We start from the raw sequence: 22,536 nt of genomic DNA on the forward strand, positions 1-22,536 counted from the left end.
ATTTTACCCTCCCCAGATCTGAGCAATTATTTGATGAGTGGGCTCAGCAGATCTGCATGGGACATCCGTTGCAAAAGCTACGCTGAGTTTTGAGTGAACATCTTGTCCAGACCCATCCAGAGGGTGTGCAGCTTACGCCACCTAAGGACCAAATCAGAGATGACATCCAATGAACGCCTGCAGTTTTGAAAAGGAGTGTGTTGGAATGCTAACAGCATCCTGTTTTGGGGGAGCGCTGGGAAGAGAGGCAAAGAGAAGAGCTGGATTCTGAAGGGAACAGCTACTCTTTCCTCCTCTTGTGATCTGGAGGGGAAACCCTCCTTTGAAGCTGGTATTTGAAATGGGAGGAAACCCCTCAGAGGCACCAACGCATTCTGAAAAATGTGCATGTTACTACTGAAAGCAACATTCGCTTCTGGCTCCTCTGTATGGACAGGAGCGAGTGAAGCAGCCAACCCCCCTCGCTCTTTCGGCAGAAGGGACAGAGCCCCGGGAAGCAGCTGGCAATCTTTTGGGCAAAAAATCCAGCATCCACAAATAATTAGGGACTTTCCCTTCCTGCCATCTCTGTGCTGCAAATAGCAGCAATATACCTAGTGTTGCAGCAGAATCCCAAGAATTTTGCTTCGGAACAGGCTTCACTATTTAAATCAATAAACACTTTTCCACTTAAGCTGCCTTTAATGGTATTGGTGCTTCTTTTCCTGCTGTTCAGGGGTGAGTGGCAAAGCTTTTGTAGCCAAAACCAGATCATCCATGCACCATGCATCAGTAGGCCTGGGGGAGCCCCATTGTTTTGTAGAATTAATTTTTTTAGAATGAACCTGAACCCAGTGAAGACTGAGCATGCTCAGTGACCATGGACCAACTCTTTGCTAGCAGTGAGGAGGGAAGAGGGAATGGAATGGAGTATCCCAAAAAGAGGATAGCTAGCGCACAGACACACTCAACTCCACATTGCTAACATTTCATTTTAGGTCCCATTTTGTCAATTTTCCAAGCTCTGTATCACTGGTTCCTTCTACAATGCCTTATTCAACACCAGTTAAGCGGGACTGTTGAAAAAAAAAAAAAAAGTAATTCGGATAGACATTTTAATTTTTGCAAGAAAATTTACTAGAGCATGTCTGCAGAACATCCTTTTTGGTTTTCCATCCTATAAACTGTTGCCCCTTGAACAAATCTGACAGCCCCGACAACTCTTCTCTGCCCAGATGGTGAACAGACTTCAACACAGACCAGTCTTAAATATTACTTAATGTTTTCTTTATTTAAAAGTTCATTCACAAAATACCATATCCATAAATTTACTTTGTCATGAAGCAGAATGTGTTGAGTGTTTGGAAACTTGTCTTTACACGTTTAAAAGTCAAACGGATTGACTACCAGGTGAGTTTTGCATGGGCATCCTCTTTTTTTTTGCTTTTGCTCTTAAAATCTCGGGTCTTCCACATTTTGAACGGAAGAGCGGCTACTGGATGGATTTCGATTGGAACACAACCACACACACATACACACACACAAAAAAATGCATGTCTCGAAAGAAAAGTAGTGTTAGACAAATGGTTCTTATTCTTAGAAGTGGACTGAAAGACAGGGGTGGGAAGAGACATTTATACTATGATATCCAAGGGGAGGCTAGCCCTTGGAACATTTGCCTATACAAATTGGAACCTGTTTTTACACAATGGACATGTCTTTTTTTTTTTTTTAAGGGGAGAGGAAGAATAACACATCTGCTGCTTTCAATTCTACCTGTTCCAAAGCTACAACTGGATACCCTAAGCATCCATGGCAGGCACTGCAGGTGTTCACACCTTGACCAGACCTCACACTGAAAGCAATAACCTGCGAGCGAGAAACAGCTCCCTTCTTGGTCACCCAACGGCTCAGTATTCTGCTCGCTCTTTAAGTGCGCCATCAAACCTTTTCAAGCAGAATCCTTCCGGTATGGAGAGACAGGGGTTTGCAATCACCTGTTGCCTTTAGCGGCACAAAGACACTGGGGTTCTGCAATCCAAAGAGAGCGTCACCCCCTCCCGTCTGTTTGAGAAGCAAAGCACGAAAGCAAAGCAAAGTTCTGCACGGCAGCCCAAGAGACAAGAGCTGAATGCTGGAAGGACAGAGTCGAGAGCCGTTTCCTTCGAAACAGAGCCGAAGGAAGGAAGGAAGGAAGGAAGGAAGGAAAGTAAACTTTATTGGTTTCAGAAACTAGTTAAAAAGTGGTTAGCAAATATGTAAAAAGGAAATGCAAGAAAATGCTGGAAGAAGACAGTCCTTGGGTGCTACAGGAGGCACGAGCTTCGAAGGCCAGGGAGAAGTCGGCAGGCCAAGTCAAGGAAGCAGCAGAGCAGGGAGCCCTGTCTAGATTTGGCTGCCTACACGCAACTCAGCCCCAGGCAGGGGTCTGCAAAGTGCTGGCGGCACTGCCGGGAAGGGGAGGGGTGGAACTGATTTTATACAGTATATATATGTACATATATATTATTCCAAAGTGCCTAAGGGCTAACGGGTGGCAATCCTATTTAACATTGTGTTGCGTAAGCTAATTCTACAGGGGCTGTATTCTAGAGCTCGAGACGTCTTCCGCTTGGCCGGGACTCCTCGGAGTTGAGGGGCCACGAGGTTGTTGGTGGTGAGCATGCAGTGGAGGTAGAGAAGCACCGTGGAAGGCAGAAGGGAACGACGTGGAGCAGCAGGACTGAACTCTAACCCGCGTGTCTCGGAAGTGGAAAGAGCCAGAGAGGAAGAAAAGGTGAAAGCAGCACCCCGGGGGAAGAGAAGTCGACCTCTGTGGAAGAGGGCAGCGATTTATTGGCCAGAAGCCATGTGCTGGGTTTGGGGGGAAATAGCTTGCGGGGGGGGGGGGGGAGAAACTTAAGACAATGCAGGCACTAGATACAGCAAAGCCAAGAACGTACTAAAAACCACTTGTTAACAGCTGACATGCATTCGCAAGCTCTGGTTTGTTTTGTTTTGATTTTTCCTTTTCTGTTTCAAGGAGGACAGGTGTCAGATGGTAGGAATGGTGGTTGCAGGGTTAATGTTCCGAGCACAGTTAGACACTCTGGGCTGTCTTGCTTTTTGTCTCCCACCCCCACACCCAGTCCCCTCCCTCAACCCCTTTCTCCCGCCCGCCCCCTCCCATTGCATCCCACCCCTTAAGCTCATTCTTGCTCTTCCTTTACTATTTCCTCCCTCGGCTTGGCTCCACCAAAGATGGCAGAATTGGGGTTGGCTACTTGATTGAGAGGAGTGGCAACCGTCCGGGGCTTGAGCTGGAGTCTGGGCCGCTGGGCTCTTTCCTCTGGAAGAGAAGAAACATTTCAGCTTGAGATGCAGCTCAGGCGGTCCCGTGAGCCAATGTACGCCCCGCCGCACAAAGGATCGTAGGGCACCTGTGACAGATTGATCAAGGACAGGAAGCCTCTGGGTGCTGAACTCCCAACTCCCATCAGCCCTGGCCAGCATGCACAGTGGTCAGGGACGACAGGAGTTGTAGTCCAACAAGATCTGGAGGACCGCAGCATCCTATATTTGGTATAAGGCTAGAGCCCACTTCAAGTGCATGAAAGTAGCAGAGAAGTCCTCAAGAAGGCAGGTGAATTGAGAGCAAAAAATGCAAAGCCTTATATCTCCTATCATGTTCATCTCTTTGCCACTGGCACAATCCTCTGTTCACTATCCTTGCAAGTGTGTGATGTATTTTACATGGACTGTAGCACACACCACCCCCCACGAAACCTCATGCCAGGTGCCTTTAAGAGATCCATAAGACTCTCCAGTGTATCTGTTATAGCAGACGGTTATGGCCTGCTACTCTGGAATGTCTCATACTCACAAGTCCAAACTTCTGTTGAAATGAACGAAACCAAAAAGCATTTCAAAATCAAGGTGTATCACAGTGCCGTCTGTCGCCGCAACTGACGTGCGACCCTCCAGGTGACGTCACTGAATGCTGCAGGCCAAGGGCGGTGGACAGCAGCAATTCAGTTGGGCCAAAATGCAGGAGAAAGCAAAGGCTGCCCACCTTCAGTTGGCTCTCTGAAATCCATGGAAGCGCCACGCACTGGAGGCCCATCCCTGAAGCGACCGGTGCCTCCCATGGGTGGACCGGCTGCTCCTCCTCGCCGGTCCCCGGGACGGGTCCGGCCTCCCCGGCCTCCCAGGAAGTCGTCATCTCTGAAACCTGTCGGGAGAGACGTGGCAGTAAGGGCCAGCTCTTTGGACGTGTCCGAAGCGACAGCCTTGCTTCTCACAGAGGCAAACCCACCAGCAGCTCCATCCAACCTGCGGGAGCACCTTGCGGTAGAGTGGCGGCCGAAGGACCAGCTTGGCACGCTTGGCTTGCCAAGAGGCAGAAGTGATTTTAGTTAAGCAGGATGCACTGGAGAGATTGGGCTAGGAGATGACGGCCATGAAACAGGAAGAGAAGAGGCACTCTGCCGTTTCATACAACTAGCTACAGAAAGTGAAAAGCTCCTCCAAAAGCGAGGGCATGTATGGGCCCTAACGCTGCCCAAGGTTCGTTGAGAGGTAAAGGCATGGCTTTTTTTTTGAGGATTGCCTGGTGCCGATGCTATGCCGTGGCTCTTGGTGGTGGTGTAAAAACTTGGCACTCTTGATTTTACTGTTAAGTGCTTATTTCATTCTCTTAGTTTGATTGGGTTGCTGTGTTAGATTTCCTTGCAAAAGGAAGAAAGAGGTTTTTTAAAAAATAGATTGTTGATATTATGAGGGGGATCAAAGAAAAAGGGAGAAAAGGTTCACACCTGCAGACTGCAATACAAATGTAAGATTGCTGCAGCCTGAAATCACGATCCCATACGATTTCTTCCTTTTGGAGAGTGTCAAGTATGAATGCACTGAAGCAAGAGTGGTTGCTTTGGAAAGAAGGTAATCCTTGCTGCTAAAATCAAGATGCATACATGCATTTTTGCCAAGAGGTTTCTTATGACCGACAGGCAATCCATCCCTATTGCAAGTACTCTCAAAAATAAGATGGGAGGATAATTTGCACCAACTGACATATGCATACCTATACAAGGATGCCAGAAGAAACCCCAAATTTCTGACTAGAGAAAAATGCATGGACTGTAATTATAATGACTACTTTTTATTAGGCTGCCTACCAGTATGCTTTTTATTATGTTTTTATCACTGACATTCTGTAATGTGTTTTTAATGTTGTACAGTGACCTGGGAACTTCTGTTAAAGGGCAGTATATTAATTGAAATGCTAATAATAATAAATAAATACTACTACTACTACTAGACGTACAGAGGCTTACAGAGTTAAGTTTGGAAAAATTCTGGCCAAAAGGAGGCTGGGGGTTGAAACATGATCAAATACAAGGAAAAAGCAGTCTAAGTGCATCAGGAGCAGAACAGGAGAGGGAAGAATGAACTACTTGAGGATAAGATGATTTTACAATCTCCATCCACTATGGGATGCCTCCAGCATCTTCTTATGCAACTAAGAATGTGGCTGAATTTCAAGTACAAGCATCTGCCATGAACACAATGCGTAGCCACAAGCATTTGGTTTATACTCCCAGATTCTCATCTGTTAAACAGGAATAACCCTCATTAAGGTAGCTGTGGAGGTTGGATTGTACATACAAAAAACATCTTGCTAGTTTAGTGCTGTGTAGCAATAAACAGGAATAAAAGGAAAGAGCTATATAAGGCTACACCCCCCACTTTGAGCTGGTCTGCCCAGTTGATGGAGCCAACTTAGTCTTACATCCAGAGCATATATTTACGCCCCTCTCCCAATTGCCTCTGCCCATATTGCAGGAAAGAAGCAATCCAGCATGTTCAGCTGAAAGGCAAGTTAGTAAGCTTTCAAGAAGGGGGCGGAGAATAAGCTACCTGGGCCTATCCTCATCTACTTCTCACCCAGTGGGCCTGATGCTTTTATTACAGGATCCAGAAGTGTTGTGTGCACCAGAAAGAGACAGACAGATGGAAGCAGAGTCCCAGCTGATGTTAAGACAGAGTTACTCAGAACTGCACAATCCAAGCTATGCCTTCTGAAAGCAATTCAGGTACTTGTATTTGTCAAAAAGATCCAACACTTATTCATGCCCTCAAGTCTTCAAAGACTTCCAACTCCCCACCCCCACCCCAAACTAGGACTAGACATTGAAATCCTTCAATCAAAACAGAACACAGACGACTTGCAACCTTTGCCATGGTCTTCAAAAATTAAGAAACATCCAGATAAAGTTTTGGGCTTCTGTCTTAGTGGCCAACCAGACTGCCATAGGATGATCTGTGGTCACAGGCATGTCTGACAGAGAAAGGCAAAAGGAAATAAAATTTTTTTTTGGGTGGGGGTAGGGGACGAGGAGGAATCAGGAAAATGAAAATGGAGAAATACTGCTACCAGAACTGAAGTCATCTCTGGATTCCCATCCACCTCCTCGTGATTCCCGCGGACCTCCTCCGCCCATGCCTGAAAAGAAAGCCACATTGCAAGCAGGGGTCAGTGGGGAAGGCGGGAAGATCTAAAAGGCTCCACTGCCAGTGGGCGGAAATCTCAATGCTCTCAGTCTGGTGCAATCCTCACATTCACAAACATTGGGCAAGTGTACTTTGCAGGAGAATGTGTCTAGATCAGAGGTGTGGTTGGCACATGAAAACCCAGGAAAGGACACCGCTCTTAGTTCTCAAAGAAGGAGGCTCATCCATCCAGGCCTGGGCAGGAAGGTTGCAATGAGGAGACCTGTGAAGTGCCAGCATCTTCAGAAAACGCAAATGTTCAAAGGCAGCTTTTCCGTTATTTCCCTGAGCTGAGATGCACTTAAACCACTTACATCACAAAACTACAGAAAGAGGCAGAGGGGACCTGCTTAGGTTAGGAAGATGGCACATTTTCTGCAACAACATCTACTACACAAACTGTCTCAGCTGCTGCACCTCTATCTGGGAGCACTCAACCTTGTGATACATGTGATTGCCCAGGCTATGAAGTAGAGAATTAGCAAGTTCAAGGTTCTTGATGTTAGCTAAACAAGAAAAAAGTTTGTTTCCTTTTGGATCCAACAGCTCAAACTGTATGGTATCAATAAAATAGTAGATGAACACTTGTGAGCTCACGCTGCTGCCTCCTTTTGTTTTAGAGAGCACCACACCATGAAATAGCCCAGCCTTTGAAATACCTTTCTGCTCCGGATACTTTTCTGCCTAGCAAAACTCATACAGCTGTTTAGATCTGTCTGTGTGAGCCTGGAGCTCTTTAGAACAAAAGAGGCGGCAGCATTAAAACAGTCCAGCATTACTCAGAGCAGTAAGATGCACGGTTTTGAAGACGCCAATTAAACCATTAAGAGGTTATGAGTTAATAGCTCATTGCTACTTTAGTGCCTCAAGATACACCATGCCAATACTGTTTTCCCACGTAGTTTTAAACTCCATACTTAACTTTAGTTGGGGGAAACTCAACTCAAACATAGTTGGGGGAACTCATGTCTTCAAAGGCTGGCCTACCAGTCTACAGTAAGCCTTTTCTGAGCATCTGCCTACCATCAGAGCTAAGCAGTGCAAGGCAGTCACCTCCCATGTTTGCGGAGTGGCAGTACATTGGGACACATTTGCTTTCAGGCAAAATGAAAAAAGGGCAGGTTGAGGCAAACTGCTTGTTCTCCCTGCCCTCCAGTTAGCCAAGAAAGCAAGAATATTCCCTCCAATTTCTCAATGATGTACAGGAGCAGGCAGGGAGATCCAAATCTCCGGCCACAGTTCAGTCAAAACTGCTTTTGTGATTACCAAACCTTGAAAAGTCACTGCTTGCAGCTCCTCAGATTATAACTGAGCCTAGGTAGCTCCTACCCCAAGTCACTCTCCTTCAATTTGCTTCCTTGAGGTTCCTCCCATGCCAGCCTTTAAGGAGATAAAGCTACTCACCTGCCTGGCTCTGTGCCTACCTATGAGATTCTCGTACTTGGAAGAGTCATCCAAGAACACTTCAAGTCTCCTAAGCAGGCATTTGCTGGCACACGATATGGCCACTTGGTGCGCAACACGACCTGGCTTGCAGCCAGAGCACCAGAGAGGTTGGAGAAGAGGACTTGCCACCATTGCCACTCCCTTTTGCTGCCTGCCACCAGCCACTCCTGGAACCAGCTGTGAACCACCCAGCCCAGTAGAGGGCAATGTTCAAGCTTGCAGGATCTAATTTGTGTTTTACTGGAACTCTGTCAGCTGGAGCCAGGTGCAAAAGACATACCCTTAGAATTAAAGAACAGGGCGCCTCTGTGCAACTGCTGAGCGCATGAATTTGTTCTGAGCCCAAGACCAGAACTGAACTCAGTCCTTCCACACATAAGTCAATTTTTTGTTAAAGATTGTTTGCTTTTTAGACAGTACACTCTGTGTATGTGTGTTTAAATGCTTTAGATTTATATTCCAAGGTTTCTTGATTTCAGCAATCTAATTTAGGTATGTCATTTTGCTTGTTGCTATTGGTAAACAACTAGAAGTCAGAAATCTTTGCCAATACACCACGAATCACCCAAATATCTAGATCACAAACTACCTTCTGCCTACCCCGATCTAGGCTGCCCACCTCTTCTGAACTGCTGTGGCCTCCTGGAGCGCAGTAAGACTAGAAACTGATTAGCTTCTTGATTTATTTACTGGCCTGTTTGTTTTGATTTAGCTCTGAACTTGTGGTGCATGAAGTCTAGATTATACCACTCCAATAATACATTATCACAAACTCTAGATTATTCCACCATTAAGACTAATTTTTCCCATATGTATTTAACTGTGTTTCTTGTCTTTGAATTTATTGAAGTTCAATATAGATAGTTTTTCCCCAAATGTTTTGTCTTTTGATAATACTAACATTTATATAATACTAACTTATTGTGAGCAACTTTGGGCACAGTTTACTGTTGAAAAGTGGTAGGTAACTAAACTAAAAGCTTAATATTATACATACACACATGCTAGTTTAAGGCGGCACTAATGCACTCATTCCAATTTGCCATATATTAAAGAGAAGCTATTTAAACATCACCTCTGTCCTCTGGGCCGCCACCTTTTCTGAAACCGAAGCCCCCTTTGTCTTGTTTCCTGCCTTCGGCAATGTCCACTCGGAGTGACCGGTCCCCCCAAAGCTGTTGGACGCAGAAGAAGAGGAGGAGAAATCTTACCACCAGTCATTCCAGCAAGGGCAGCTATCAATTTTCAAATACTATTTTATAAAAATGGTAAGCTTACTGCTCCATCGTATGTCAGAGCTTCTTTAAGTGATTCAACCTCATCAAATTCTACGTAACAAAATCCTGTAAGACAGAAAGAGATTAAAAACAAAACAAAAAACAGAAGTCAACTTTCATCTCAGTATCTGGAAAGTTGCGAACCCAGACAGTGTACACAAGTGGGCTGTTAGGCAAGGAAGTCAAACTAGGATATCAGGGCAAACAGAGGTTCATGAGATGATCTGTCTCCTTGAGGTACCACTGATTTCCATCCTGTTCCCCAACCCCTTCCCTCACTTCTGCAAACAGAATAAGGAGATTTGAGAGATGGGGGAGAGAACAGCAAACCTGAAGGACAATGTGTTCCCACACAAAACTCCCCCAAAGCAAACGTCTTCAGAGAAGTTAAGCTGAGTGACCACCAGAGACTGCCTGTTCTTTCTATGACTGTAAGCAGACTATGAAAGCTAAATGGTACAGCACATGCTCCGCAGGGAGAAGGTCCCAGTTTTAATCCCCATCATCTTCAGGTAGCTCTTGATTAGCAGAGTATAATTGAAAACTACTTAAGATGGCACGTGCACCTTAAAACCTGGTATCTCTCACCACTAATCAGCTGCCTCTCTACCTCAAACTTGGTTATGAAGGAGAGACATAGAAGCACCTACCTTTAAATTTATCTGTCTCTTTGTCTCTGACTAATCGCACACTCCTTACACTGAGATCTTTGAAAATGGCATCGATGTCTCCTTGGACCGTGTTGAAGGGGAGGTTGCCAACGTACGCTGTGAAGGGGGGCTCTGTTGGAAGCTCTTTCTGTCTACGTGGGCCAACACCAGCACTGCCACGAGATCTGTTGACAAGCACAGAATTAGAGCCTAGGCCAGAATGCTCCAGGGATCAGCAAGGATGCTCCATGTGGGGAAGGCAGGAAAGAGATGTTACAGTAGAGCTGTATCTCAGTTATACTAGCTGTGTAATATAAAAAAGGATGATATAGCCTCTCCTCCAGGAGTTGACAATTCAAATTTAGCCAGTAGAGAGAAAGGAGAGTGTTCATGTATACATAATAAAATAATAATAATAATAATAATAATAATAATAATAATAATAATAATAATAATAATTTATTATTTATACCCCGCCCATCTGGCTGAGTTTCCCCAGCCACTCTGGGCGGCTCCCAATCAGTGTTAAAAACAGTACAGCGTTACATATTAAAAACTTCCCTGAACAGGGCTGCCTTAAGATGTCTTCTGAATGTCAGGTAATTATTTATCTCTTTGACATCTGATAGGAGGGCGTTCCACAGGGCGGGTGCCACTACCGAGAAGGCCCTCTGTCTGGTTCCCTGTAGCCTCACTTCTCGCAATGAGGGAACCTCCAGAAGGCCCTCGGCGCTGGATCTCAGGGGCACAGAAAGTAGAGATTTTGTATTAATTGCGTATATGTTTTAACTAAAATCTTGCTATTAATTAGCCACACAGTGCGGCCCCAACAACACTTGCCTGTGAACAAACACAGTTATGTGCAGCTCCCCAAGTATGAAGAACAGCAGTCAGCCATGCCAAGTTCAAGAACTGTGCTGCCTGATCCTATGCACATCTACTCAATGTGGTTCAAAGATCTGAAGGGGGCAACTTTCTTTAACCTTTCAGTGCAGGACACTTGGTACAGGCAGGAGGGTTTAGTGAGCAAGAGTAGAAACCCAAGGGCAACTTGCTTTTTTTACAAAATTAATTCATATACACATGGTGTTCAATTTGTTAACTTGACTGAATTGGGAGTGCATAAAACCAACCCCATCATTCTGAAAGGCACCTGGAACAGCAAGGTGGCTCTAACCAGCTGGCTCTGTCATTTGGTGTCCGTGATGGAAGAAGTTGACAGGCAGTTAAAAAATGACATACTACTAACCATATGCAGGCCATTTTATACACAGGGCAGGCAGGAGGTAGATCAGGATGTACTGACAAGACCTCTGGATGAGCTGCAGCTACAATTTGGGACTCCCAACAGTTTAAGAAGAGCAAGTACAGAACACTTTGCTGTTATGGCTAGCCTTCTGCTGATAGATAATCTCCAAGCCTATTTAAGCCAGCATTAACTGGTAGGCTTTCTAGGACTTCAAAGTGCTGGAATTCTTTCAGCCGAAAGACTCCATGACTGCCATACCACGTGACCAACCAGGAAGTCTCGCAATATCTGGTTTTCAACACCACGAAAGATCACCAGCTACACATTGGGATCTATTACAATGTGTAAAATAAGGATGGAGCTGTGTAGTCATTGGCTGGCTTCACGGTTTTCCCCACATTGTGATTTTTTTGCATAGCACAAACATATTTATCATTATTTGTGATGTATTAACAGGTCAAAAATTATGAAACTGGTATCATGATATGAGCTTCAAACCTGTTTTGGGCTATGTATCCATATACAGCCCAGCCCTATTGACTACATCTTTGTAAAGCTCTGCTAGCCAATTTTAAAGCTGTATTGGAATCTTATCTCTAGTGACTCAGATGTAGACTGGTACTTGCGTATTTATTTAGAACATTTTAACCCTGCTCTTTAGCTGAAAAGGCTCCCAGATTGACAGTCCCTGGCTACAATCCGCTAGGGATTGACAGTCCGTAGACTTACAATCTAAAATGCATGAAATAAAAGGGGAAAGGGAAGAGGGTTGAAGAAGGGAGAAAGTAAGCGTGTCCAGGGTCCAGTTCTAATTGGTGGACCTGAGAGGTTTAGTAACAAAGCATCGTAGACCTGCCCACCTCTATTTTCGAATGTTCTATGGCCTTCCCAAGACAATCTTTCTGCAGTCCTTATGGGAAGAAAACTATTCCACAGCCAAAGCATGTATTTGTAGTTAAAATACAGTCATACCTCGGGTTCATACCTCGGGTTACAGATGCTTCAGGTTGTGTTTTTTCGGGTTACGGACCACCAAAACCCAGAAGTACCGGAATGGATTACTTCTGGGTTTTGGCAGTCACGCATGCGCAGAAGTGGTAAATCGCGCTTTGCACATAAGTGCCAAATCGCAACCCGTGTCGCTGCAGGTTGCAAACACTGCAGGTTGCGAACGTGCATCTGACACAGATCATGTCCGCAACCCGAGTGTCCACTGTACTTTTTGGTATAATGCCCCAGTCAAAAATTCTGCCAGGGCAGCAGGCATTTTAGATAAGTGGCACATAACTGCTAAGAAAAACTACTATGCGAGCACACAAAAAGCAGCAGATTTCAAGAACAATGAAGGATGAAGGGAGAGAGCTAACTTCTCAGTTAGGAGGGCAGCACTCGGACAGATGCTAGCCAAACGCTTTTGGATATTTTATCAGACCTCCATTTGGAATACATCCCAGTTGCCTTCTTCTCACCTGATCAACATGCTTGATATGCCTAGAAAGAAGCCACAGGTGTCAACTGGCCAATTCCAAATATACCTGGAGCTCTTTGCCTTTTTTAAACATGAAAAGCAATGCAGAAAAGGTGCAGATATGCCTAGGTAAATATTCAAGTACAGTAATGCTATTAGAAAACATAAAAAGATGCCTTCCAACTAAGGTTAACTAAACTGATAGTCTAAACTAAGACCATTTCTAAACTTAAATACATATTGAAAAAGAAAAGATACTGAAAGCTAGGATAGGATAAGTGTGTAGTTCTGAGTGTGGTGCTGTTGAGAGACTGTACTGTATCAAATGCTAATAACAATAACAACAACAACAACAATTATTATTATTATTATTATTATTATTATTATTATTTATTTGTACCCCGCCCATCTGGCTGGGTTTCCCCAGCCACTCTGGGCGACTTCCACAGAAACCAAAAAACACTAAAATATCATACATTAAAAGCTTCCCTGAATAGGGCCGCCTTAAGATGTCTTCTGAATGTCAGGTAGTTGTCCATCACCTTGACATCCGATGGGAGGGCATTCCACAGGGCGGGCGCCACCACCGAAAAGGCCCTCTGCCTGGTTCCCTGTAGCTTCGCTTCTCGCAATGAGGGAACCGCCAGAAGGCCCTCGGCGCTGGACCTCAGTGTCCGGGCAGAACGATGGGGGTGGATACGCTCCTTCAGGTATACTGGGCCGAAGCCGTTTAGGGCTTTAAAGGTCAACACCAGCACTTTGAATTGTGCTCGGAAATGTACTGGGAGCCTATGTAGGTCTTTCAAGACCGATGTTATGTGGTCTCGGCGGCCGCCCCCAGTCACCAGTCTAGCTGCCGCATTCTGGATTGGCTGTAGTTTCCGAGTCACCTTCAAAGGTAGCCCCACGTAGAGCGCATTGCAGTAGTCCAAGCGGGAGATAACTAGAGCATGCACCACTCTGGCCAGACAGTCCGTGGGCAGGTAGGGTCTCAGCCTGCATACCAGGTGGAGTTGGTAGACAGCTGCCCTGGATACAGAATTGACCTGCGCCTCCATGGACAGCTGTGAGTCCAAAATGACTCCCAGGCTACGCACCTGGTCCTTCAGGGGCACAGTTACCCTATTCAGGACCAGGGAGTCCTCCACACCAGCCCGCCCCCTGTCCCCCAAAAACAGTACTTCTGTCTTGTCAGGATTCAACTTCAATCCATTAGCCGCCATCCATCCTCCAACCGCCTCCAGGCACTCACACAGGACTCCTATCAGTCCTAAATCTACTTCTTAAATAGAAGCAGTCACCATAACCTACTCAGTTTTTCTTACAAGAAAAAGAAAAAGAGAAACCAGTTGGTTCGGTGCTAGAACACGTGCAAAGATCTACTTTACCTGCACCCAACTGTGCATTAAAACTCACATCATGGATACCTTACGTATAACAGCAATGCCAGCAGTATAGTCTCATGGATATGCCCACTACCTTTATCAATGGGTGACAAATTATATTTGTCTTATGGAGTTCGACCGCAAAGAGCTTAGGGAAACTGGCCCGCCCAAATAAGTATTGAGTGGGTCTTGCTTTGTGTCTTCCTTTCCACATCAACTAGCCATAAATAGGTTGGGCTTGGTAGAATTCTTCACAACTAACATAGGCAACAGACTGATGAAGCATGTCACCACCAGTCCTATGAAGAGACGATGAACTATTTTCTGGAAGGGTGACTCGGTCTTATGAGCCAACCATGACCAATTCATGTGCTTTCATAAGGACACTCATAAAGATGTCACATTAGACACACTTTAAGAACAGTTACTCAACCCAGTTGACTGGCAAACCAACCTCAGCACTATGAGCCCTGGATGAAGACTCCCCCCTAGATACTCCCAGTGACACACCTATCCCATCATGTTTCCTAATGACAATCTGTAGCCATCTAAATTTATGAAGTTGGTTAGCCAGGGGTGGAAATTGCTATTCCATCAAGACAGAGACTATAAAGGAAATGGGAACTAGGTAAAGAGCAAATTATCTGATATACTCTGCAAGAAAGGATGTTTAGAATGATGCATGTAGACATGATGTACCCTAAACACAATCTACTCTTAAAAAAACCACAACCATAAATGCTTCTGTATAGCTTTCTGACGAGAACTCAATTTCCTTGTCAAAAATTTACCAGCCGCCTACATAGAGGCAACATACTATTTTAAGATACAACTTTTCTAAAGTCCATATTACTGCAGAATCCAAAGAAATTAATAACTAACATAATGCTATCACCCTTGCAGCACAAGAGCATGTGATGACTGTGGAAGATTCATGATTCTTCCCTAGCTATAAAGAGAGTTCTCAACACCCTCTCACTCCCATAGGGTCTGCCCTTGCCTGGATGAATCACTAGCCCTGGATCAAGTCTTCTTGAGGGGAAGTCTTCATGCAAATGGCCTCAATTTCACTCCTGGCATATCACTGGCACTGGTATAATACTCATTAGAACAAGCACAGCTGCCAGCTATGAAGTCAATGCCATTAATAAAGAGTGAGGAAAGAAGAGGCAAAGTCGTATCACTCTGACTGCCTCTCTAATAGGAAAATACCACCTCCTTTCAAAGGTGAGGCAGCTTATAAAGCTGAGATACAATACTAGGTTCAACAGATGTGCATAACACCCATAAAAAAGTATACGTAGCCTCTACCAGCTAACCTGTGACCCTCGCATATTTTTGATTACAGTTTTCATCAGCTGCAGCCAACAATTTATTAGTTTACAATCACATAAAACTAAAATAAAAGCAGACTATTATTAAAACAACAATGAAACAATAGAATACAAAGTAATGTAAAAATTTAACATACAAACAGCCTGAAAGGAGAAAAGAGTCTTATCTTGATAAATAAATAACTGTAAGCTCAGCACAAATGAAACCACTTTGAGGGAAACTGAACAAACAGGACTAACATATCCTCCTGTTGTCACATCTGGTGGCAGGAAACTCAGAGACCAGCTGGAATGGGAGCAGGCACTTCTCTAGACATCCCTGTGTGACAAGAGCTCAAGGCGCGCTGCAATGCATCAGTACACTTTCTGCCAGAACAGAATCAAAAATATTTTTGCTGCAGACCTAAATCTAATTTCCAGTCCAGAAATGGGGGCAATAACTTTAACATATAGTTACAGAATGGCTGCAAGTGAATGTTTAGAATTAGGTTGTTTCACTGCAGTTTGATAGCACTTGAAATTGCAACTTAAGGAACTAGGAAATTACCAATACAGTACAATAAAGGGGCTATCAACATGTGCTGTTTGTTATCTTCAGCAAATCTGAACAAACTTTTTCAGGCTTGTGTCCCAGCTGTGTTCAAAAGTTTAACTTAGATTATTTAATCACTGAAATTAATTGCACTGAGACTAATACAGCCACAGCAGTCAGCATTTTTACAAAAGGCAGCAGTAAACAGCTCAACCAATTTCCAAGGTATTATGCCTACCTACAGCTTTCAGGAGCCTTTAAATAAGAATGCTAGTGAACAAATGCTGGAGACGATGAAATCTGGCATACACTGATGAGTTTTCCATCTTAGACTACACCCATACTGTAATCAGCTCATTTCCCAGTTTGATAAACTCGAACTGAAAAAGTAAGCTCCAAGTACCAAATGTTCACTTCCCTTTCCATAGGCAACACACAAGCAGCATCAGCCACTCCTCCTAGCCCTACTCCCTTATTTGATTTTAGTCAGACTCTTCTCTGCTTTTTGCTTGTTCCTTTCTCATGCTTAGCCACTGCAAAGGGCTAGGAATGCAGAGCTCTTATGACTTGTAGCAAAAGCTACAAGCTGTGGTCAAGTCAGCAAGATTCCTGGCAGAGATGTTGGGGAAACGAACCTCCAGGTGGCAAAGCAGATCACCTCCATACACCTACCAGATCATGTTAATGTGGAAAATAATACAGTGCAAGGCATATGCAATTCCTCCCATACAAAAAGTATCACCTAAAAATACTGTTCAGGGGCCTTTGTGGGAGGCATCAAGTGACCAAAAGGCCATTAGTCTCTGCTCCACTAGATTCAAAACTAGCCAGAAGAGTAGCCATGGACTTCTCCTTTGCTCCACCTCATAGCCTTAACCTACCTCCTCACCCTAAAGGATACAACCCTGTATTTCATCCCCTATTTCACCTTCAATCTCATTTTTATCCTTACCCCATTATTTCTATTTCATCTGAACTCTGTGCTCCACCATACATCCAAAGGATCTACCTTCCCTGACCCCTAGATTCATACCATTCATCCACACTCCTGCTTAACCTATTGATTGATCCAGAAAAGTATCATCCACCCTTCGCCAAATGGTCCTAGGGAGGAAAAACCACAAATATTACTTTAAAAATCATTAAAACAAAATACTCAACTAGATGACTCATCACTATCTCTGGCTCCTCCTGCAGGCCTGGACAAAGAGCTATGTCTTCCGTAAACAAAAGTAATACTACTCTAGATGCACCTCAGAAGGGAGGACACTCCAAAGATGAGAAGCCGCCCAAAGAAAGTTCTCATATTAGTCAACTTTTATCAATTTCATCCCAAAGTAGAATCACACACCAGGCTGCCAATCTTCAAATATTTGCATCACAGGTAGTTTAAGGCTTTATACACCGATGAGAGTACATTGAATTGTACTCTGAAGCAAACTAGCAACCAGTGCTGAGCCTTTAAGATCAATGTTAAATGGGTGTAGCCATCAATGCCCACCAGTACCTAGACAAAGCATTCTGCACAAGCTGCAGCCTCTGAAACATGTGATGGCAGCTCCACATAGATCATGTGGACAATAATTTTATCAGGAGGTTATTAGAATATGAGTTACTATGGCCAGGCTCCCCCCCCCCCCAGATTGTAAGATGAGCCTGAAGGGTCAGGCCAATGGCCTATCTTATTCATTATCCAGTTCTCACAGTGGAAAGCTAGCTACTTGTAAGAAGCCTGCAAGCTAGGCATGAGCACAACAGCACTCTGCCCACCTGTGATGCCCAGGAACTTGTATTCAGAAGCACAATGCTTCTGCAGTTGAGATAGACCATAGTCTCATGGCTAGTAGCAGTGGCTACCCAGGAATGGGTGTAGCTGGTGAACCAGGAAGTAGACACGCCTAGCCACTGAAGCAACTTAGACCTCAGGTAACATAGCTGTATTATGCACCATCCCAAGCCATCCACCTGCCTTTCAAGGAAGTGCAACCCCATTTAGTTCTTGGATTCAAGAACCCAAAGCACACCTCCATCTTGTATGGATTTATTTTCCATTTATTGCTCCACATCCAGCCCATTACTGCCACCAGTCCAGTCAACACTCTGCCTCACCTGTTTCAGATGGAACAGAGAAAAAGAGTTGGGTGTCATCTGCATATTGATGAAACCTTGCTCCATATCTCCTAATGACCTCTCCCCGCAGCATCATACAGGTGTTAAAAAGAATGGGGGACAGGATGAAACCCTGTAGACACTTACCATGCAGTCAAGCAGTAGCTCCCCATTACTACTCTGTAAGTAAACATGGAACAGTGTGGTCACCTCCCAAAGCCACAGATTTGTTTGTGAGCAGTACTTCTTGACTGACCCTAAAGCTTTTTTCTTATGACAATTCTTTATGATGGTTCTTTCTCTTTTCTGAAACCTGTCAAGATAACCCAGATGATTTCACGTACTGAAGACTTCTTTGGGCATTCCCCCTCCCCTTCACTCAAAAACTTATTCAGGCAAGTCACTCTGACTCTTCCCCCCCCCCACTCTATATTTGCTATATGAAGATAATCATGATAAACCTACAGGGTTGTTATGAGAATGGCTGAGATAACTGTTCTTAAATGCACAAGATATAAAACTTCATAATTTTCTCACTTAAAAATAGAAACCTCTCAGCTTCTCTCTGATAAGAGATCACACATTATTCTTACTGGAGTAATAGGACTGGTCAATAACTCCAGATTCTCTCACAAAGACAGCCCTGCAGTTATGGTTTAATGTTATGTGTGAATGCAGTCATGAGATGTGGAAAAAGAGGAAGCAAAAATAAATAAACAGGCAAAGTAACTGTTACTTTTTTATGCCCCCTTCCCCATATATACTTACCCATCTATAAGTTGCTGGGTGGGTGTGGAGAAGAAGACAACATTTTCCTCCAACTTCCATCCATTCCTCCATATTATTCTTTCCTATGGTATGACTCATATGCTCCCCACTCCTTCAAATTACCACCTCCCTTGCTCACAAATAAGCACCAACTTGGGGAACAAACTCAATTACGAAAACAAACTCAGGTCCCAAGCCAGAGCTAAGAATATAGGATGAACTCCTTATTGAACTACATGGAAAGGTTACAATATGAGGGAGGGGTAGTTTAGAAGAAAAAGTAGAGTAAGGGATGGACCACTTGACAGAGATGAAAAAGTAGGTAAGGAGAAGATTCTCTCAAATTTATTCATCAAATAAAACTGAATGGCACAAACTATGGGATTCACTGCCACAAAATGCAGGGACAACAATGGGCATGGACGTGGATGGCTTTACAAGGCATTAGACACATTTGTAAAGTTTAAGACCATTTACTAGTCATGACAGCTATATGCTACCACCTTCAGCAGCAGAGGCAGAAAATACCTGAATAATAGTTGCCCAGGCATTACAGCAGGTCCCTATTGCCCACCACCCTGTCTACCTCTGGACTTTCCAGAAGCATCATGTTGGTCACTGTGATGCTGAATTAAGTAGGACCCATCTTATTCACCCTTCTCCTGTGGGACTGCAATCCCAGTTCCCATGCAAAAGCATCCAGGCCTGAAACTTCTTCCCCATAGGCTTCACTTACACCCCACGGAGTCCCGTCTCGCTTTCCCCTTTAACCAACCTCAGTCTTCCTGCCCCCCAGCACCACCCACCCCTTGACACCCCACTAAGAGACTAAAGAAGCTGGAGCCCTTTCCCCACAAGCTTACACCTTCCTCGACCCGCCTCCCTTATCAGAGGCCACTTACCTTCCACCGAGGCCCGTTACCCATTCCCATAAGAGACATCTCAGGCATGGCCCATTTCCTCCCATAAATTATGCCCTCCTAGATCTCCTTTTTTCCAGCCCCCCCTTTCCTGTCAGAGGCCACTTCCACCAGAGCCCAAAATACGCCCCCCCCCCGCCCCAGGAACACCTTTGCTCACACCTTCCTCGATCCCCCTTGCCCTGACCCACCTCCTCCCGCCAGGGGCCACTTCCCTTCCGCCAGAGCCCGGGTCCGTCTCCCCCGCCCCTTCTTGGCACCCGCGTGAGAGGCGCTCCAGGCCCGACCCCCCCCCCCCGCCGCAGAAGCTTCGCCTCCGGCCCTCCCGGACCCCGCGCTCGCTCTGGCCCGCCTCCCCCGCCCGGAGGCTCCTTCTCCTCCCTCGACACACGCGCTCGCCGCCCCGCGCACGGGCCCTCCTGCCGCCGCCGCCACCTCGCTCCTCCCCTCGCCCGGGCCCCGAGGCCTCCCTTCGCCTCCCCGGCCGGCCCCGCTCCCCTTCCCCGCTCACCCGCGGCCGCCGCCGAAGCTGCTGTAGGCCCGGTCGTCATAAGCGTCGAAATCCGCCATTGCTGCTGCTGCTGCTCCTGCTGCTGCCGCTGCTCCTGCCGCCGCCTCAGCCTCCCCCGAGCGCGAGCGAGCGCCGCAGGACCCCCGCGCCGCTTATATAGCGGGCCTCGGCCAGGGGCTGCCCGGCGCGGTGCCTGCAGCCGAGGAGCGCCCTGCGCCTGCGCGCAGCGGGGGTGGCCCCGGCGGTGCCTGACTGGAAAGTGAAGTGTTGGGGGGGGGAGGGAGGAGGGAGGAGGAGGTTTCAAAATGACCCAGCCCTAGCAGGCAGTAGAGCCGCATGTGGGGATTGGGGTGATGGAGGATTAAAAGCTTCCCTCCTGCTACCCGAGGAGAGAAGTGGGAGGCAGTGCAGCTAGCTTCCCTCTCTGACCTGCTGGGAGGTGCAGAGAAGTGCTTTGCCATCCCATGCGTGAAATCCTAGCCTTGCAGCGCTGGCATTTCCAGCTTACAGTGGTACCTCGGGTTAAGTACTTAATTCGTTCCGGAGGTCCGTACTTAACCTGAAACTGTTCTTAACCTGAAGCACCACTTTAGCTAATGGGGCCTCCCACTGCCACTGCGCTGCCGGAGCACGATTTCTGTTCTCATCCTGAAGCAAAGTTCTTAACCTGCAGCACTATTTCTGGGTTAGCGGAGTCTGTAACCTGAAGCGTCTGTAACCTGAAGTGTATGTAACCCGAGGTACCACTTTATAATCATTCCTCTGAATGCCAGCTGCTGGGAATCGCAGGAGGGCAGACCCCCTGCGTCTGGTTGGCCACTGAGGGCAAGGCACAATGAACGTATGTTGACATCTGCCTCTCTCTCGGGAGACAATGGAAGAGTGCACCTTCGGGGCTAAAGCCAAACTGTTGGAGAGTCACAGCGCCTGCTGTGGTTGTAGAGACCAAAAATGGGAGAGACATGTTTTGTTGCAGCTGGGGCAGAGGAAGGCGTCCGGTTGTCCTGCTGCAGGTGCACCACGGCATTTCTTCTCTGCGCGCTCCTCTCAGCAGTCGGTCCTCCTCGGGTCACTGCTGTGGATACACAACCTGTCTCCAGGCACTGCGGTCGTCTGCAAGGGATTTAGACAGGCAGGGTTGATGTTGCCAGCTTTTATGTCTCATTTGTAACACAGAGTTGGTCTGCCAGGGGTGCCTGAAGACAGCTCTGCATACAGCATGTCTATAGGAATCCTGCCATCTTCCATGCTGTGTACATGACCAAGTCAGCATAGATGTCGCTGAGACAGGACTGTGAACATGCTGGGGACTTGGGAGAGCACATCTTTGTTTGAGACTCTGTCCTGCCATGTGGTGCCCAAAATCTTCCTGATGCCGTACATTGAAGCGGCACTCCTGGTGGGTGTAAGTTGCCCACAACTCACTTCCATAATTCTGTGAGCTTTATACACAGGGTGCTGTGCTATCTGTCTGTCTGTCTTCCACCTTTGTCTCCAACAATCTCAAGCTTGTGCATTTGGTTTTCTCCATCATTTTAGCCTCAAAACAACCCTGTGAAGTACCGGTAGGTTAGGCTGAGAGGCAGCAACTGCCTCCCCTCAAATCAGTCAGTGAGCTTCATATGTCTAAGGGATTTCAAGCCTGGACTCCCAGGTCCTAGTCAGATGCTCTAACCACTACACAACATGACTAGATGAGCCACTGACTTGATCCAGCAGGGATCGTTTTATGTTCTTAATAATTACAAGGAGGTTAATAGACAAGAAGGTATTTGTTTCATGAATTATCCCCAGATTAAGTTTATGGGAGAAAGGCCCATAGAATCGAAGTGGGCTGACTTCTAAACAGACATGCACAGGATTGCAGCGTCACTGTAAACACCACTTCATGCTGTTTTGTTTCTCTTTAAAACCAATGGGGAAATAATTAAAATATATAAAATAAAATAATTAAAAAGCAAGCAGGCAGAGAAGGGAAGGGAAGCACCCACTAAAGTAGAAGAATCACTAATCACCAGCTAACTGTAAAAAAAGTTTTTTCTTTAACCGTCTGCATAAACCTAGAATTGTTTCCAGCAGACATCTAAAAGTTAATATTGAGGATGCTTGCTAAATCTCTATCAGAAGACCATTCCACAAGACTGAGCTGATGAAAATGAAGGCTCGATTTATATACCGCACATATACCATGTCCACAGCTAAAAGATTTTTAATCACTTACATAAGATCAATAACAAGACAGTCCCTGCCTGCAGGCTTATAATAGAAAAGACACAACGCAGAAGGAAAAAGGGATGGGGAGGGCACAGAAAAAGAAGCAAATTCATCACACTGTCTTATGCAGGTTTATTGGTAACAATTGGTATTATTGTCAGGGGGG

The 22,536-nt window shown here is 45.7% G+C and overlaps 1 protein-coding gene across 1 annotated transcript; it reads right to left on the reverse strand.

Annotated features, from left to right (window-relative positions):
- Positions 1 to 1,409: 1,409 nt before the first annotated feature.
- On the reverse strand, positions 1,410 to 20,316 carry EIF4H (eukaryotic translation initiation factor 4H). Its single transcript, XM_082201314.1, has 7 exons — positions 20,157 to 20,316; positions 9,881 to 10,065; positions 9,232 to 9,296; positions 9,029 to 9,128; positions 6,392 to 6,460; positions 4,031 to 4,189; positions 1,410 to 3,307 (listed from the first exon to the last, which is right to left on the reverse strand). The coding sequence occupies exons 1-7, from the start codon at positions 20,213 to 20,215 to the stop codon at positions 3,168 to 3,170; spliced, it is 777 nt and encodes a 258-aa protein (XP_082057440.1). The 5' UTR covers positions 20,216 to 20,316; the 3' UTR covers positions 1,410 to 3,167.
- Between the last annotated feature and the right edge of the window lie 2,220 nt (positions 20,317 to 22,536).

This window comes from Podarcis vaucheri (assembly GCF_965113315.1).
Source record: "Podarcis vaucheri genome assembly, chromosome: 15".
NCBI lineage: Eukaryota > Metazoa > Chordata > Lepidosauria > Squamata > Lacertidae > Podarcis > Podarcis vaucheri.

Excerpts from the sequence above, each read along its gene's own strand:
- EIF4H (XM_082201314.1), bottom strand. The coding sequence starts at position 20,215 with ATGGCGGATTTCGACGCTTATGACGACCGGGCCTACAGCAGCTTCGGC. Across the intron at positions 6,461-9,028 it reads TGGCGGCCCAGAGGACAGAG|GCATGGGCGGAGGAGGTCCG; the intron begins GTGATGTTTAAA and ends CTTTCTTTTCAG. Across the intron at positions 3,308-4,030 it reads TTTCAGAGAGCCAACTGAAG|AGGAAAGAGCCCAGCGGCCC; the intron begins GTGGGCAGCCTT and ends CTTCTCTTCCAG.